General features: G+C 40.9%; 1 protein-coding gene across 6 annotated transcripts in view; it reads right to left on the bottom strand.

The window, feature by feature from the left end:
• Nucleotides 1-305: 305 nt before the first annotated feature.
• Nucleotides 306-16725, bottom strand: part of LOC132831318 (carnitine O-palmitoyltransferase 1, liver isoform-like) — a 103653-nt gene continuing 87233 nt past the window's right edge. For all 6 annotated transcript variants that reach the window (XM_060849396.1, XM_060849392.1, XM_060849391.1 and 3 more), the window contains exons 14-19: nucleotides 16549-16713; nucleotides 14262-14396; nucleotides 13440-13592; nucleotides 11822-11935; nucleotides 6939-7031; nucleotides 306-6251 (exon numbers count right to left, since the gene is read on the bottom strand). In XM_060849396.1, the coding sequence (XP_060705379.1) occupies nucleotides 6168-6251; nucleotides 6939-7031; nucleotides 11822-11935; nucleotides 13440-13592; nucleotides 14262-14396; nucleotides 16549-16713 (744 nt within the window). In that variant the 3' untranslated portion in view covers nucleotides 306-6167. The remainder of the gene's footprint in view (nucleotides 6252-6938; nucleotides 7032-11821; nucleotides 11936-13439; nucleotides 13593-14261; nucleotides 14397-16548; nucleotides 16714-16725) is intronic.

The raw sequence follows: 16725 nt of genomic DNA, 5'->3' as shown, positions 1-16725 counted from the left end.
GATCTGCAAATCTAAAATGGGTTGAATAGTTATTACCAGCAAAAATTAATTCTGTCCAAAATGGGGCTGGGTCTTCTACATCCAGATCCCACCAGCCAGTTTAAAAGGGCTGCAAAGTCTCAATGACGATTCTGGAAAAAAAATCTGGTCGCAATGACATTTGGCTCCAGGTGCACATGCACAGCCAGTCACATTTTCATAAACGAAAACACATACTTTACATTAAATGGCCGTGCTTAGAAATTCACACACATTCATAAACCCAGGATGGCATCCAGAAATAATGGAGACAGTACACTGATAAGTTTCAGGCAACTGATATTTTACTTCTGAATGTCCCTTACTGATTGCATTGATACCTGCATAGACATTTACAGAAAAGAAAGAAAGTCAAAAGAATTCAGAGATAATAAAAACAACCGATAATGCAACAAACACGATTTGACAATGGAGACAAAATTCTTCTAATGACACTGAAAATGAGAGCACCAAATGGAGAGAGATACCCGTTCCCACTCAAAGCAAGTGGGTTTTGTGCACAATATTCAACAGGAGTTTTGTGCGACTGCAGTTCTGACCAGGCTGACAAGGTGTTCGTAGGTGTGCTGCTTGTTCTTGCACATGTTCTGTTGCATTAACTTTTAAAAAAAATGTTCAGCACTCAAGAGGACAATTCTGCACTCGCTGTTCCCATTTTATTCCTACATAAGGACAGCTGGGAGTTGCAATCAGGAATAATTCACAGTAGACCAATAAACAAGTAAGTGGATAGCAGAAGTCATGAACCACAACTGCATCTGCTAAACAAAGGGCTATTCAAACAAGAGCATTTCAAACGCAGATTTAAATCCTCAAGTCACTTGGCCAACTAGGAATCTATGTCTTTAAAGATATTACAGACTAGATTATTAATAATGTGGACAAATTCATACTACGTAGTCTTTGTATTTATTGAATATGTAAGAGAAAAAGAGGCTATTACAAGTTTGGAACTTGGATTTAAACTTGAGGGCTTTGAAAGAATGGATTACATTCATGGGATTATACCAGGTTCTATCATACATAGATTGGAAATTATTATTCACTGCTCTATGCAATGCATCAAGAGTCACAAGAGATGGGGCACACAGGATCGAGGTAATATTCTGTAGTCTTTCAAAACTCTACTTAATAGGGGTGAAGACGCCAAAGAAGCTCAAGACCTCTTCTTCACTAAGAGCGCCAACTACTTGCTGGGAATCAGATGTCATCCAGTGCCTCTTTCATAGGCATTGGGCAATAACAAACTTCACAACCTTAAAGAACATCAAAGCTGAGCCTGATCATGAGAACCCCACACATGCGCAGACAGACAGCGACATACACACGTGCAGACAGACGGTGACACACACACATACAAACTCTTCCATCCACCCCCAGATGGTGACAGAGACACAAAGATAGTAGTAGTGACTGGGTGAAATCAGTGGAATTTTCTCCTCCCTGGTCCAGCTACTCTTGTTCCACAACCCTTGCTCCACAACCCTTGCTGATGTCAGCTAACTCAGCAGGGACTCAGGACCACCTGTGACAGGCCTGATCTCCTAGCTTAGCCTGGATACAGGACATTTTAAGCCATGGGTGTTGCTGCAGCTTTAACTCAAACAAATCTGAGGTTTTCAGGAATGCTAGGCAATAACACAGGATGGGAGCTGACTGGTAAAAGTGAGCAAGTTTAGTGCTCCTGCCACTAGATAAAACTATCCAGGTTTTGAACTCCACTTGGACAGGGCCAATGAGACTGACACTGCAGCTCTAAAGTCACTGTTCTGAATCGGTGTCATGTGAACTCATCTTACTCTCAGAATAGGTCATTCTGGGGATCCCAAAAACCCTCCTGTGGTATTTGTGTCCACAGTAAGTTTCAGGTAACTGGGAACCTGTGTGTCTATGAATCAGGCAGCAAACCTTTCCAACAGAGCATGACCTGGTTGATTCTACTCTACATCTGAAAAACGTAAATTCACACTACCACCGAAGCAGGCCAGTGAGATTCTGCGGTTTCTCTCCTTCCCCAAGCCTCTCCAGCAGGAATGTTGGAACTCTACATAGGGTTCATTCCAAAGCTTTAACCTTGGCAAAGACCACTTCGCAGTGTCGCACCAAGCTTTCTAATGAAAATGCACCACAGCCAAATCAGAAGCAGCTCTGATGAAATTGCTAATGGAGGTCTTTGTAATCAATCTCCATTCTTTCTTCCTGGCAATATATTTCCTGTCTTATGGGAGAGGGACAGAAGTCTCAAACTATTAAGTCCACACAGCCCTGTGCACCCCTCACATTGTACTAGTATGGCACTTCATTGCTGTACACTGCACTATTTGAACACACCATATTGTGGTAATTTGATACTCCTTTCTCACAGTTCAGCCACTCCTGAATTTAACCCTCAAGTTGTGCACTTTTATCCTCGACTTTCCACTGGAAAAAAGGCACAAATTTGAAACAGGTTCAAAACTATCTTAAATATAACTCATTCGGTTAGGCTGAAACTGTTGCACTAGAAGCTAAGAGGTGTAATGATTTAAGGGCAAAATCTAAAACAGTAAAATATTAACAATTTTAAAAATACCAGAAATGTAACAGAAAAAGACATTCATTCCATAAACATACAGTGGAGGTAAGTGTCGGTGTGACTGAAAACTGCAATCTTATAATATGGTCCTTTGGTCACACTGCTCTTTGGTAACGTGTCAGGAACCCTCTGCAACTGATCTCAAACTTGGTCCTTATGATCACCACACAGCTTTTGACCCCATGCCAAAATCAGCTAATTGTTTAATCGTTATTGTATATTATTCTCTCTCATATAGGCAAAGGTCACACCGTGATACCCTGAAAATGCAGAGTCCTGAGGATCACTTTGACACACACGTTGCATCACAAGTGAGGTCTGGTTTAATTTTGGTTCAGCTCCCACCATATCTGGAATGTGCAGCTTTAAATCAAACTACATCACTGTTGCTAAAATAGATCAATTGTGGACAAGTTGACCAACATTAGTATGACCAGATCAAGTCTGATAACTTACTTCCCTATGGGACGTGTCAAAACAAGTCAGCACTGTCAAGATTAAACTGAACACAATTGCAAAATGCCACCACTAATAACAGATTTCCTCCAAATTATGGGATAGGCTTTTTGTAATTTATTTGCACCTGAGCTAAGATTTTTTCCCCAACTCTCATGCTGTGCAACATGAGGTTTTCTCAGAGACATTTGTACAGAATCAGCTGCTGACATTGAACAAATGCAACAGCCTGATGAATAGCCCTTAACGTGAGCGTTCTGACAAGCAGGTGGCTTAGTAGTTACCAGCAACACATGCCTTCACGTGCTTTCATGTGGAATCTCGAACAGTGCCAGTGTGTGTCACACTACTTAAGCAATGTCATAAGCCCTGCTGTCGTGCTCAGGACTGGTAAGATTTGACGTACTATTAAAACACCAATTAAATAACATTTATAAAATGATTTGCAAGTGGGAGATTATATTTTCTTAAAGGCAAAAAGAGAGAAAAAGTGTGTAAAAAATAACCCTGGTCGAAACAAATCCTTCTCACTTATTTTTTTTCATATATAAAAGGGGCATTTTAAATCCCTATCGAGACCCAAGATCTCCATTTTGCATTTTATCGGCTATGATCAAAGTTTTGCAAATGTTACAGAAAGTTATTTTAAGTGTGATTGTCATTTAATCATCCTTAAATTACTTCTTAATTCCATTGTTTCAATCTGTTTCTAGTGTTCAAGACTCCCAGCTACTTGCTCCTCCCTTTTGGTTTTACGTGTTGCTGTCCTGCCAGACAGTCCTAGTGTCTCGCAGTAATGGCTTCATGGAATTGTTAGTTTAATAGAATACATACAAATACATTATAAATACCATGGACCTAAACTCATCTTCTTGCTTCTGGTTAGCCAGTTATTCACAAATCTGTTAATACATGCCTTAGTCTGGGTTTGGCTGTGGCATGATTAGTTCTGCAGGTGTGAGGGCAGAACAATTGGTGAAAAGAAATGGTCAGGATGCACAGTTTTGAAGTGACGTTTTAGCATCACTACTATAAAAAGGAGGTGAATGTAAGGGATGGAGCAGAAACCCTCTGATTTTAACAGTTATAATCTGATCAGTTAAACATCACACCTAAAATTTGATTAAAACTGCAAATTGTGGCAACCTTCCCAAATGCAGTTATAAATTTGCTGCGATGTTTTGTGATGAGAGGTGCAACATCATGCATTAAATTCCTACAGCCCCCACCTGAACCAAAAAGATAACTACAGATTAATCTTAATAGTTGCTTTTTATTCAATTCATGATTCCCCAGCATGCCCAGCTCCTTTTCCTCTGCCACATTTTATTTAGGTCTCAGTGAATTTTACTCCAGTGTGGTCGATGGGAAGGACTTAACTTCCGTCAGGTTTTCCAAATTTACATCCCATATAGAGGCTGTGAAAAATGAAGTTGCCCATAATCTTGAGAAATGGAAAACTGGCTAACCAGAGGTTCAGCTTAATGAAAACAAATCAATTCTATATTTAATAACTGCATTTAAAGGCACCAGCTTCAACAGACAGAGCTTGAATTTAACAGTTTTAAAAACAAGGCAATTGCCAGAGATAAAAATGGCTCCAAAAAAAAAACGTTTTGTCAATCTTCAGAAGATTATGTTTAAACACAGAAAATCCAAAATTTTTTTCTTAAAATCCACCACCACAAGGCCAACGGTGAGTTAATAGATGTGGATAGGATGCAAAATACTTTCTCTACAGTAATTGAATTTGATGCAGCTTTCTGTTCCTTGTTTTTCAGGGTACATGTCAAATGATTGCGCTTGATGGCTGGTTAAGGATGAAACAAGTGATTTGTTCTGCATTCAAGTACATTCTTCTGCCTAGCCCTGTACATTAATGGAATTTAGATTTTAATAGAGATTTGGAGAAGGGAACTATCATTTCATTGCTAGCCATCACAATCAGATTCAGTATCCATTGAATGGAACAGAAATCTCTCTCTCAGAGAAGTGCAACCATTTCCATGTGTTAAATGCAATCAAGATTTCTCAACTTTTTGAAGTTGCTATTTATAAATACATGTCCCTTCCCTTACTCCTGATCGCCATACCAGCCATGACCCCAGTAATCAGTTGTTCATTGTTAGATATAGTTCACTAATTCAACGGCACCACTGACTTTACAATAATGATGGTACTACAATAGCAGTGGTGAAAAAGTAATGCTGTCCCCAGGCGTTGTACTATGCTTTCGGTATTGACTATACCCAGAATTTTTTTTTAAAAAAACCAAGCTTTTAAGGAAATACATTGTGTCTAGTAAAGATGTTTGGACATTTTGCACTCTCGCTGTCCTCTTATATTTTGAAAGTTCTGTGCAATTAGGTACAAGGGGTGTGGTGCTGCAATTAAAACCGGAACCCTTTTCTCGGATTAGAATAGTTCTTCCTCCATAATGATCCAAGGCACATTAAGCAAAATGATGCCCTCAAACCAAACAGAAAGCTGCAGGAAAAGTTATTTTTAAACCTTTCACCACTCCATTCATTGTTGCTTTTGCAGACCTGGGAAGTGAATCGTTCCCAATTAGTATCAGCTTTCCCTTCCCAGGATATAGTAGACCAATCTCTCCCACTTTGCTGATTGTTTGTATTCTGGTATTCCCAGAGTCTTCATGTGAGGTTTAGAAGTTCACTGCTCTACTATATATCCCAACTGCAAAGATATATAGGTGTGCAACACCAAAGTAGAATACATGGTGCAGGTCACGCAGAGCAACTGAGAATGGCAAGAATAATAAAATGTTATAGCTTAACCTTTTGTCGGGAAAATGGCACTCAAATAGTTAATGTTAAATTCAAGCCCTGTCTCCTCCGTACATCAGAATTCCAACTGTAAATCCCTTTCTTTTGCATTGTTGTTGCTTTTTTTTCTTTAATTTATGATCAGCCCCCTTGACACAAATGAATAAATAATGCAAGTTGACAAAAAAAAACAGTGCATACGCATGCCAAGTCCTTTAGCAGAACAAACTGTTCAAGCAACCTCGGGTGTGCAGGATCCTCTGTTTTTTTCCCCTCCCTTTTGTTGTGTCAGGCAGGTAAAATGGCTACATTTAGGGCTTTCTTGCATCCAAATTGAAGAGCGCAAGGATGTCTGACATCGCTTGGATGATGTGTTTACCAAAACGATGTGCGTCCTTTTGGAAAGTAATAAGGGAAAGGATTTTGTTAGTACCATTTCAGAACCGTACATCTTATTTGTTTTTTCTCCAATTGAGTGGCCTCTACATATAGGCAGTATGATTTTCCTGGACAATCACGCAAAAACGAACCCAAATCATTAAAATTAATACATAATTCAGTTTGCTCATGCATCACAAATACTAACTTTCAGCTTGAGCCACTTTTAACCTTTCACTTTCTCTAGCACAACAATTGGTCTTGCTTGTTCTGTGAACTGATCTCCTGTCCATTCCTTGCTTCCATTTCCCCAATGACTAACAGTTATATATCCCAACACTCTTGGACTCCTCTCCCTAAATTATTCTGCTTCCAGTGCTTTTTGAGGGATTTGATAAAGACCAGTTATCAGTTGCTGAGATGAGCTCTGGCTCAAACTGGAGCTGCTTCCACAGCACACTGAAATTCCAGGCACAGATCTTACTCCTAATAGCTCAGTTGTGCTCTCGTATGCTTTATGACAATGTGTCTCACCTGATCATATTCCTTAGGCTTTGTCTGTGAACGCAGAATACCAATAGGAAGCTGCAGGCTACCCAAAAATTTCCTGGACATCAGATTTTGAAAGTACAATGAAAGCACAAACTTGCTTCCAACACAAATGTATGGGAAAGGTAAGAAAGGAGTGTGTGCTGGAACTTTACCGTTAATGGGCTGGAGACTTTGCAAGAGATGTGGAAGTTGATGAGATTTTCTCCGACGATAATGTAAGAAACACCGTAACCATCATCTGCAACCTAAGCACAAAGAATTGCAAAGTGTTTAATAAAAAAAATTCTTTTGTGGTTTCATCTAAGTTTTCATCCTCAGCTGGAAACATCTTTTAAAACACATTATACCATGTTCAATTGTTATTTGTTTGACTGAGAGCGGTGAATAGGTGATCTCTATTCACTGTCCTTAATTGATTCCACATCCAGGCTTAACCAGAGAAAAATATTCAAAGCAGTAGAAAGAGCTGAAAGCCAGAACTGAAAAATGGTGTATATATTTTAAAAACACTGAATACAGCACTGCAGATTAAGTTCATACATACAAAACTAAGTCTCTACTTTGAGTAGTTGGGGGATGTACACTGTACAACACATTCATGAATTTGGCTGGGTCCAATGATTGCTCAACACTAATAATCCTCTTGAGAAGATGGCAGCAATTTGTCCTCCTACTGCAAGCGTAGTGAGGTTGTAGTAAACCACTATGCTTTACAGAATAGAATCTATAATTCTACTCTATAAAAGTGTAGTGGTTTACCACAACCTTGTGAGACCAATTTAGAAGACAGACAAGAGTCAATCATATTGTTGTGGGCTTAGAGTCACATGTAAACCAGACCAGCTAGTGGTGGCAGATTTCAGTCCTCAAAAGACAAATCAGTAAAACAGATGAAATAAATACCAAACTGCTTAAGAAACTCGGTAGGTTTGGCACTGTCTGTGGAAAGTGTGTGTGTTAACAGAGTCCAACATGACTCTTCTTTGGAACTGTTCCAAGGGAGAGAGTTATATGGCCATTTTTCCCTCCACAGATTCTGCAAGATTTATAGAATTTCTCCAGCACTTTGTTTTTATTTCAGATTTCCAGTATAGAATCAGAACCCCTTGTGTGGAAGCAGGCCATACAGCCTATCGAGTCCACACTAACCTTCTAAACAGCATCCCACCTAGACCTACCACCCTACTCTGTCCCTGTAACCCTTCATTTCTCATGACTAACCCACCCAGCCTGAGCAGCCTTGGATACTACAGGCAATTTATCATGGCCATTCCACGTAATCTACACATCTTTAGACTGTTGTATGTAGCTTGACCACCCGAAGGAAGCCCACGTAGACATGGGGAGAACATGCAAACTCTGCACAGACAGTCACCCATGGCTGGAATCAAATTCGGGTCCCTGCTGCTGTGAGGCAGCAGTGCTAATCAATGAGCCATCGTGTTGTACCGTATCCACAGTATCTTGCTTTTAATTGAACCAGAGAATTCTTCCAAGTAACAAACCAGTAGTTTTGTGGTCACCATAATTGATATTTGTTTTTTTTTCAGATTTATTTAATTAACTGAATTCAAAGGTCCCCATTTGCCTTGAATTTATTTGAATTGGCACAGAATCATTTATCTAAAAGATGCCCTTAAGACAGGGCAACAAATTATAGCGAAAGGTTGTCTGCAGTGATAACTGCAGTGACACTGGTTGACAAGCAGCTGTAGCAGTCAGAGTAGCACGAGAACTAAAAGTACAACACATCCCGGACTTAGGAAAGTTTGGGACTTGTAGACCGGGAGCGATTAGACATTCTAGGGAGGGGGTTCCAGGGTGGGATCTTGGTTTGCTCAACAATCGTGTTTCCAATATTGCAAGCTCAAAGCGACTGCTCTTTTCATAAGCTGAACACGGTGTAACACCGACAAATGTCATGGGAGTAACCCACTGGCAGTCCTTCCAACTAAGTTGCGCTGCAGAGCACAGGTGCCTCTTCTTAAAAATAGATGAGGTAGAAGAATAAATAACGAGTTTTTATTACTCTTAAGGGATGGTGAGCATTGCAGGCATGGACAGCATTTGTTACTTATCCAGAATTGCTCGAGGTGGTCAGGGTGAGCTATCCTCTGAATCAGCTGCAGTCCATCTGGTTAAGTTATATTCAATGCTATAAGGAATGGAGTTCCAGGATTTTAACTCATCAACAGTGAAGGAACAGCTTCGATATAGCTCCAAGGCTGGTGTGGGGTTTGGAGGGGAACTTGCAGGCGGTGGTCCCATGCAACTACTGCACTTGTCCTTCCAAATGGATGAGGTTGCAAACGTGGCTGGTGCTTTCAGAGGAGCTTTGGTGAGTTACTGCAATCTTGTGTATATACATATTGATGCTAATCAAGCAAGCTGCTTCGTCCTGGCTGGTGTTACTTGTTGTGAGATTCCTAGCCTCTCATCTGCTGTTGTAACCACACTAGTTATATGGCTAATTCAGCAGTGTCTGGTCAATGGTAATGCCCCGAATGTTGATAATGAAGGATTCAGTGATTGTAACACTGCTGAATGTCAAGGGACAATGGTTAGATTCTCCCTTGTAGAGGATGGTTACTACTTGGCGCAAGTGCCGGTGGGCAGCACGGTAGCACAGTGGCAACGCCTCACTGCTGCCTCACAGTGCCAGAGACCCGGGTTCAATTCCCGACTCAGGCGACCGACTGTGCGGAATTTGCACATTCTCCCTGTGTCTCCGTGGGTTTCCTCCGGGTGCTCCGGTTTCCTCCCACAGTCCAAAGATGTGCAGGCCAGGTGAATTGGCCATGCTAAATTGCCCATAGTGTTAGGTAAAGGGGTAAATGTAGGGGAATGGGTGGGTTGCGCTTCGGCGGGTCAGTGTGGACTTGTTGGGCTGAAGGGCCTTTTCCACACTAAGTAATCTAATCTAAAGTGGTGTAAGTTTTGTTAGTACTGTGCTCAATTTTATCATGGACACATGTAAAAGATTTCAGTAGTGAGGAGGAAGATAAGAGACTTGAGGAAGGCAGAGACAGTTTAGCAGAATGGACAGGCTGGTGGGTAGTGTAGTTTAATGTAATCCAAAATCATGTAACTGGATTATAACCCAACAGGTTTATGTGAAACCTCAAGCTGTCAGAGCCCCCGCTCCTTCCTCAGGCAGCTAGTGAGGGGAGCAGGGGCTCCGAAAGTTTGCCGTTTCAAATAAACCTGGATCTTAACCTGGTGTCACATGATTTTTGACTTTGCCAACCCCAGTCCAAGACTGGCACCTCAACATGCTAGTTTAACGTAGTCAAAGGATTATAGCATTTGGTCGAAAAGAAGAGAGGACTTTTACAAAACAAAGATTCTGAAAGGTGCACGTGAACTAAGGGAATCAAGAGTTCAAGTACTTTAATGTTTGAAATACAAAGAAAGAGGCATTGAGGGTGCAGCTACACCACATGGATTGCAGTGGTTCATGAAGGCAGCCAACCACCACCATCACCTCAAATTCCATTAGGAACGGGCACTAATGCTGATCTAGCTGGTGACACTCACATCCCTTAAATTTTTTTTTTAAATCCTCCAATTCAAGCAAAACAACTCTATGCGACCCCTTTCTTGTGTACCAACCACGTTTCGATCATATTGCTACATATCTTTACAAAACACATGAATTTTCTTATCCATTAATTTTAATCTCGACTGCCTTTCTCCAGTCACATTTCTCCTTTATCCCTGTCACTTTGTATCCTTGTGTTCCATCACTCAGCCAGCTATATTGTTATCACTGTTTGCCATCGTCACGTTACTGTCCTGTCAGTTACTTGCTGATATGTTTCCACAGGTGCCAAACAGTTTGCCAAGGTGTTCACTGGTCAAGTGTGGGCAGAAACAAAGAATGAATCAGCAGGATAACAATCATTGTGGAATCTCAGAGCTAAGCCTATTCCAGATCCCACCTAGATCTTCACACGTCTTCCATGAGGAGTTTCAGGACAATGGCTAGAAATGACACACTCAGCTGTTCTGTTTTGCTTCTTACTACAGCTGTGTTCAGGTTGAACAAACTTAACAAGTACCTCTGAATTATTTTTAAACTGCTCTCAGAAGCACAGTGCAGTAAACATCACTTTTTGAGATACAGCACTGTCTTATTGATGGTACAGCAGAATGAGCATACAGTACTCTAATTGCAAAGATCTGAGGAGTAATTCTGTTTGGAGGAGGGGTAATATAACGGAGTCCAACATTATTGAAGGTGGCAGGACAGGATAAGGAATGGTTTAAAAAGACATTAAAATGCATAAGCATACTGGGCTTTATAAACAGGTACACAGTACAAAAGCACAGAAGTTTGATAGACCAGTACAAAACACCGATTTCAGCCTCAACTAGAGGAGTGCATCCATTTCTGGGCAGGGCACATCACAAACAGTACAGAAAAGATTTCTGAGAATAGTTCCAGGGAAGACGAACTTCAGTGACACAGGTAGATTAGCGCATCTGGAGTTTTTCTCCTTGAAGAGAAGGATGCATGGGTATTTAACAAAGGTGTTCAAAATCATGACGGATCTGGAGATTAATGAGAGAGAAAGTCTTCTTTGGTTGAAAGGATCAAGAACCAGAAGACACAAATTAAAAGGTGATTGGCAAAGGAGAAATAATGGCATAAGGAAAAACCTTTTCACACAGCAAACGGTGAGAATCTGGTATGCGTGAGCTGACACAGTGAAGAGGAAGGTGCAGAGCTTTTTAAAAGTGAATTAGGAAATGTTAACAGGCATAAGATTAAAATGCAGTTGAGTGGCATTAAATAGATTGTCCGAACAGAAAGTCAGGGTAGTCACAACAAGCCAAAAGCTTCATCTTGTGCTGCACCCAATTCTGACATTGACTGATTGCCACAGATTTATAAAGGTGAGGGGGAGAAAGGGGGAGGTGATGGAGAGAGGTGGGGGGGGGGGGGGGAGGGTAGGAGCAGGGGAGATTGGGAGGGGAAGAGGGGACATAATTAAAACATTAAGTATAATGAAGAAGTAGTCACACTACTCACTGGGCCAAAACCACCACCAATGGAGATGTATTCTGGATGATTTATAAGGTCAAATAGTTCAATCTGCTGGATGGGTGTTTGGCTTGTTGACAGACACCATGGTTCAGAAAGCACCTAAAAATAAATCCACGTTTAGTTACAGACAAGACAATCGACAAAAATACACTTTTATTGCACAAAAGTCAGAATCAACCATGATAATCCAGTGTTTCATTCTTCATTCTTACTGTCAATTCAAGACACTTATCCTTGTCATGCACATTTGCTTATTCTTTTCCAGAACTTGGAAACTGTTAATTTTCTCATGTCAGTCATTTCTCCCTTACTGTCAAATCTAAACATGACAACATCTAATTACCTATTTATTCCAATATGTTTTCATGGCATGTCACAACAAGAATGTTTAGTAAGTTTTTATAATGACCTAAAATCACTATGTTCATTAAATACTCAGCATTTCATGTTCAGCAGATCGTGAGCATCTGCAGAGAAAAACAGAATCTTGTGGAGGTGCTGATTTGGCTGCATCTCGAGCCCAGTACTGCCTTTTGTTGCAAGGCCAACTTGGGCACTTAATGGGTCTTCGCCTGAGATCAAGGGCTTTGGGGAAAGAATGGAGTCTCTCCATTAGGATTGTCACTGTATCCCCACCACAAAAATGATGGCAGGACAGGAATTGTAGGGTGGGAGTTGACAACATGGGCAGCTGGGTTTGCTCTCTGCAAGTCTCCTCAACTCATGACTAAATTAGTTAACCTACAGTGTGGAAACAGGCCATTTGGCCCAACCAGTCCACAACGACCCTCCGAAGAGTAACCCACCCAGGCCCAATTCCCTCTGACTAATGCACCTAATACTACGGGCAATTTACTATGGCCAATTCACCCGACCTACACATCTTTGGAGTGAGTGAGAGAGGAAACCCACACGGACACTGGGAGGATGTGCAACCCCATACAGACAAGTCACCAGAGGCTGGGATCAAACCCGGGTTCCTGGCATTGAGCAACCATGTTGTCCTACTAATGCCAGATATTTGATCCTACATTCAAGTGCCTTGAATGAGGGATCCCCTTTTATCTGCAGGAGACATCTCTTGTGCATCATATGCCCGTTAAGTCACAAATCATGATGGAGAAGCAAGCTGATAATGAAGTAGTGGTGCACTCGCTATGTTGGGAGAGCACAAGATTCCACCCAAATTTTCCAAACAATTTAGGGTCATCAGCCTGAATTACTAACTCCATTTCTCTAGATGCTGTGAAGATGTGCCAAGAATTTCCCATATTGTTTTTATTTCAGATCGCTGACAACTGTAGATTTTCATCTTAATAGAAGATCCTCATCATTGCACCAATCTTTCCTTCACTTGATGTCTTGGATCCAATGCTGACCACCTACAAACCGTACAAGAACATGAATTGCTCCAAGGAGTCTCTATGGTGCTGTTGGCATAGTCACCAAGATGCAAGACACAGGAATTAATTGCGAGCTAGCAGCCCTGTTGACTGGTAATAGTGTGTTTAATAATCTGTTGTGCTATGAAATTATTAATCGAGGCTTGATTTACCAGAAACCTGCTTATTTTTTTCTAAAATTGGAGTGAACGATGCCTAACCTCTTGAAGGAATGGTGAGTTGACTCCAAGGTATTTGGACACCACATAGAGGCAGAAGAGGTGACGATCAACACCACATCCGGTCATGGCAAGTCGGCTGATGTGCTGGTGATTTTTGGCAGCAATACGGAACAGGTTTAGACATTCATCAACCTGAGAAGAGAACATTTAAGAAGTGCAACGGTATTGTCACTGGAACAGTAATCCAAAGACTCAGGGCAATGTTCTGGGGCATGTTTTTGAATCCCACAATGGCAGATGATGAGATTTGCAACAATGAAAACCTGGAATAAAAAACTAGCCTAATGGGAACCATGTAACCACGGTCAACTGTTAATTTAAAAACCCATCTGGTTCACAATTGGCCTTTAGGGAAGGAAATCTGTCTTTGCCTGGTCTAGCCTACATGTGATTTCAGGCCCACAGCAATGTGGTTAACTCTTAATTGCCTTCTGAAACTGCCCTAGCAATGCACTCAGTTCATAGGCAATTAAGTTTCTTGGTCTTGTTTCTCACCAATCCCTATCTTTGTGAATAGAGTTGATAAATGTTGATCATTCATTTCACACAGCAATCACACCTGTTCCTCCTTTATGATGACCCAGTCAATTAAACAAACAATAAACCCCAATCACCGACTTAACTACATGCTATACGACTCTCTCCAAGCTTATTCACACGTTATCTCAAATCACCAGGGATAGCAGCCTTTCCTTATCCATCAATATTTGGGGTTGTGAAATTACAATTTAGTCAATGAAAGAAATGAACTTCCCCCTCTATCCCGTTCCACACACTTAAAGTACAAATTCTTTTCCTTACCGAAAACTTCTCACTCTCCATGGATGTCACAAAGTTGGACGTCTCAACTGTGCATGAGCGCACAGTCTCAGTCCTTCCCTCACGAAACAGTCGAGTCATTGACGATTCATAGGTCAAACAGAATGAACCTTTATCCTGCAAACAGAAATTGAGTAAAAAAATAAAACATGCATTTATATAGTGTTTCCACAACCATCGGACGTCTGAACGTACTTTAGACAACCGCATTTTAAAATGTAGGAAAGACTGCTGCCAATTTGTTTTCAGAAAACTCTTGCAAAGTAATGTGATAATGCCCAAAAGTAACCTGTTTTCATGATATTGAGGAATAAATGTTGAGTGTGGATGAGCCCTTGAAATGTTATAACAATCAAAGCTATGGGCCAAGTGCTGAAAAGTGGGTCCAGTGTAGATAGGTCGCCACAGACTCGACGCGACTGACAGTTAACTACACCATGCAGCATAAATGTTGCTTCCTCTTTACTCTGGCATTGCTTGGAAATATCCTAACAAGACAAAACTTTTTTGACTGAATTAGTCTTTTTTTCAGTAATACTCTATTAGTTTTATGCGCTGCCCCAGGAAGAGGATAAGGTAATGCACCCTCCATGCACCATTATTCCAATCTTCAGTTTTGAGGAGGATGTAAGCTTTCCAAAATAAACTATTAACTCAGGGAATGTTGGCACCATTGTTGAAGTTAGTACTTGCTGCCTACCATGACGTGGTAAGTTACCTTCTTGAATACGTCTGAGTGGCTTGCTCAGATATTTCAAAGGGCCGATCGCATTGAGGGTGGAAAGTCACATGTAGGTCAGACTGGGTAAGGAGAGCATTGTTCCATTGTTTACAAGGTATTAATGAAACAGATGGGTTTTTGTGGCAATCCAGTTGTCATGGTCACCTTTACAATGTTAGCCCTTTTTTCCTAATTTAATTAATTGAATATAAATTCCTCAGCTGGGATCTCAACTCTTGTACAGAACAATTAGCTCAAGCCTAGTAATCTAATCACCATGTTACTCTACCCTACGTATAAACCAAATGCATTGGATTACACTTCAATGACGAACTCACACTTGACTACCTATTATTTTGGATTTGCTTCTGGATCAGAAATGAAGGGCTTACAGCTCACCTGAACTATACCCTTTATTCAGTGTAAAATTTTAATTCTGCCTTAGTTCCTTGCTCACTGAAGTTTTTGGTTGTTTGTGCCAGATTTGTTTTTTGGTTCTCAGTGTGCCCTTTTAACAGCACTGAAGGTAATCATGCTGCTCCCAGATGATCTAAAGACCAGAAAGCCTTTGTTGTTGTTTGCTAGTCCTGAAAAGGACAACTTACTCATGGCGTGTCCTTGAGGTTTGCTGTCCAGCGCAACTGAGTTAACACCTTATTAAATTGAGAAACCTTAAAAAGACAAATTTCACAGGATGCTTGATAATCCAACATCTACCCAACCTCCATTCCAATAAAAAGGCTGCAGTTCTTTGCAAATTATGAGCAATAAGATGCAACACTGAAGTGGAAACTTTCACTGGGGAACAATGAGCCAGTGCAGGTTCTAGATTTTTAAGCTATTGGAGTAAGGGATCATGGGGGAACCATCCAAAACCAATGCCAGGGGAATATTTTCCCGTCCAGGTTCAGAACCTATTGCATTCATCAGACTGGTTTACAATCTTCTGTTGTATTGAGACTCCATATATAAATTGCAGCAGGTCTATTCAGTCTCTATGTCATGCTCAACTCTTAAGGAGTTGATAGCAAATTTTATGAAACTTAACTAGTATATATCTCTGCTAGTCATTTAAGAAGTTGCATTTAGCAGAACCAAATATGTCATTTATGTAGGAGTCACACACACTAAAAGACACCTCTTCCAGAATATTAGAATTGAATCTAAAAAAGGAAGTCTCCTTGTCTGTTGGCTCAGGCCCTCCCCTCCCAACTTTTTGTTGAGCGGCTCAGCAACCATCTGACCCATCAAACTCTAACACAAGGAAACACATTTTTCCTTTTGCCCAATACAAAAGCACACTGGCTTTTCTCTTTCATAAAATAAGTTACAGAAACTGAAAAATAAAACAGCAGTAACTCTAAAGCCACTACTGAACTCTGCCAAACTTTCCATAGTGGGAAACAGCAGAACACATACTTTACTCAAAACCACACCAGCAACTCAGCAACCCAGTTCAAACACTCGGGTTTGCTCATACTTCCAAATTTCACTATTTCAAATCTCAATGGCAAGCAAGTTGACCTCTGGCCTTCTTTGGGCCCTTACCCTGAAGTTGGCGAGCTGCAATGCAATCTGGATGAAGGCATCAGGGCTGGTTCGGCACTTCTTAATCATACCTTTGCCAAACTTAGTGAAGGGGAATGCATAGAAATCAACATCTTCAGCCAGCTTCTGTGCCACCTTCAGGGAATACATGATCACGTCTTGGCACTGAAGGAAAAA

This window comes from Hemiscyllium ocellatum, chromosome 33, assembly GCF_020745735.1.
Source record: "Hemiscyllium ocellatum isolate sHemOce1 chromosome 33, sHemOce1.pat.X.cur, whole genome shotgun sequence".
In the NCBI taxonomy this organism is placed as follows: Eukaryota; Metazoa; Chordata; class Chondrichthyes; order Orectolobiformes; family Hemiscylliidae; genus Hemiscyllium; species Hemiscyllium ocellatum.
This window is presented reverse-complemented; position numbering and strand designations above follow the sequence as displayed.